Source organism: Mandrillus leucophaeus, unplaced genomic scaffold (assembly GCF_000951045.1).
Source record: "Mandrillus leucophaeus isolate KB7577 unplaced genomic scaffold, Mleu.le_1.0 Scaffold240, whole genome shotgun sequence".
In the NCBI taxonomy this organism is placed as follows: Eukaryota; Metazoa; Chordata; class Mammalia; order Primates; family Cercopithecidae; genus Mandrillus; species Mandrillus leucophaeus.
The window spans coordinates 1,474,970-1,476,409 of NW_012102477.1; the positions used below are offsets into that span (position 1 = coordinate 1,474,970).

Here is a 1,440-nt window from a genome sequence, read left to right on the forward strand (position 1 = left end):
CGAGCCGCGCTGCAGTCGGGCGGCCGGCACAACCTGTTACCTCGCCCTGTCCTGGGCCCTACGCCAGGGCCCTGGGAAACTGGGGGGTTGAGGGTCAGGACTCCTGAGTCCGGAGGGGTGGGGACATGAATGCCTGAGTCCTGTGGAAAGTGGGGACTGCGGTGGGAATCCTTGGTGGGGAACATTGGAGGTGGGGACCTCTGAGTCTGGAGGGTGGAGTGAAAGCACCTGCTCAGGAGGTAACAGGAGAATGAGTGCCAGAGAGCTGGGAGGTCAGCAGCCGGGATCCGGACTTCTGGTAGGGAACGGAGCTGGATTCCTGGGGGCGAAGACACCTCAGTTCCCAAGTCTTAGGGTCCTGCATTCCTGGGAGGAGAAGGGGCTGGGCTCAACGCCAACTGCTGAGTCCCTGAGAACCTGGGTTCTGGGAACTGTCTCAGATGGCAAGGGGCTAGGAGCCAAACTGCTGGGTTCTGGGAAGAGAGGGGACAGGGAGCAGAGGTGGCCTGTGGCCCTGGAGCACTGGAATGAACTTTCCTGGGGACAGAGATTGTCTAGCAGAGGCCAAAGGCTGGGCAGGTCATTTCCTTCTGCTTGCTGCCTCAGTTTACCCCAGGGACATTAACGGAACTGGGTGGCCAAAACACAGGTCATTAACCCTTCGTGGCTCAGGAAGCCCTGGCTGCAGGACCTGGCAGGCTGGCAGCAGATGGAGAATTCCTGGAGGGCCAGGTGTTGGGCGGAGGGTGAGCCCCTGTCAGACTGCAGAGTAGAGTGTCCTGCAGTCACCTGTCCCCGCAGATGCTGCAGGTGACATGAATTCTCCAGATGGGCCCAGCTTCCCGTCGGGGCTGCTCTCGGGGAGTGCCTCTCCCAGCGGCGACGAGGGCTTCTTCCCCTTTGTGCTCGAGCGGAGGGACTCATTCCTGGGAGGGGGCCCAGGGCCTGAGGAGCCCGAGGACCTAGCCTTGCAGCTGCAGCAGAAGGAGAAAGACCTGCTATTGGCGGCGGAGCTCGGCAAGATGCTTCTGGAGCGAAATGAGGAGCTGCGGCGGCAGCTGGAGACGCTGAGCGCCCAGCACTTGGAGCGTGAGGAAGTGAGCTAGCACTGGACTGGGTGGGTGGCCGGGTGGGCAGAGGAGGATGGGTGGGCCTGGAGAGGACAAGGGAAGGGGGTCAGGCAAAGGACGGAGAGAGGAGCCGGGGAGGACAGCAGGGCAGGGGGAGGACCTTGGAACAGATCAGAGCTGGGCCCAGTGCCCCTGGCAGTGTTGCCTAGTGGTAAATAACAGGAACTCTGGGTGCCGGGCACAGTACCTCACAACTGTAATCCCAGCACTTTGGGAGGCCAAGGCAGGAAGATCACTAGCCCAGTGTTCAAGATCAGCCTGGGCAACATAGCGAGACTCTGTGTCTACAAAAAATAAGAAAATTAGCTGG

The 1,440-nt window shown here is 60.9% G+C and overlaps 1 protein-coding gene across 1 annotated transcript in view; it reads left to right on the forward strand.

Moving 5' to 3' along the window:
* The first annotated feature begins 776 nt into the window (after positions 1–776).
* CCDC64B (coiled-coil domain containing 64B) overlaps positions 777–1,440 on the forward strand; it is a 7,765-nt gene continuing 7,101 nt past the window's right edge. Inside the window, exon 1 of the mRNA XM_011982615.1 lies at positions 777–1,097. Within this exon, the coding sequence (XP_011838005.1) occupies positions 816–1,097 (282 nt within the window). The 5' untranslated portion in view covers positions 777–815. The remainder of the gene's footprint in view (positions 1,098–1,440) is intronic.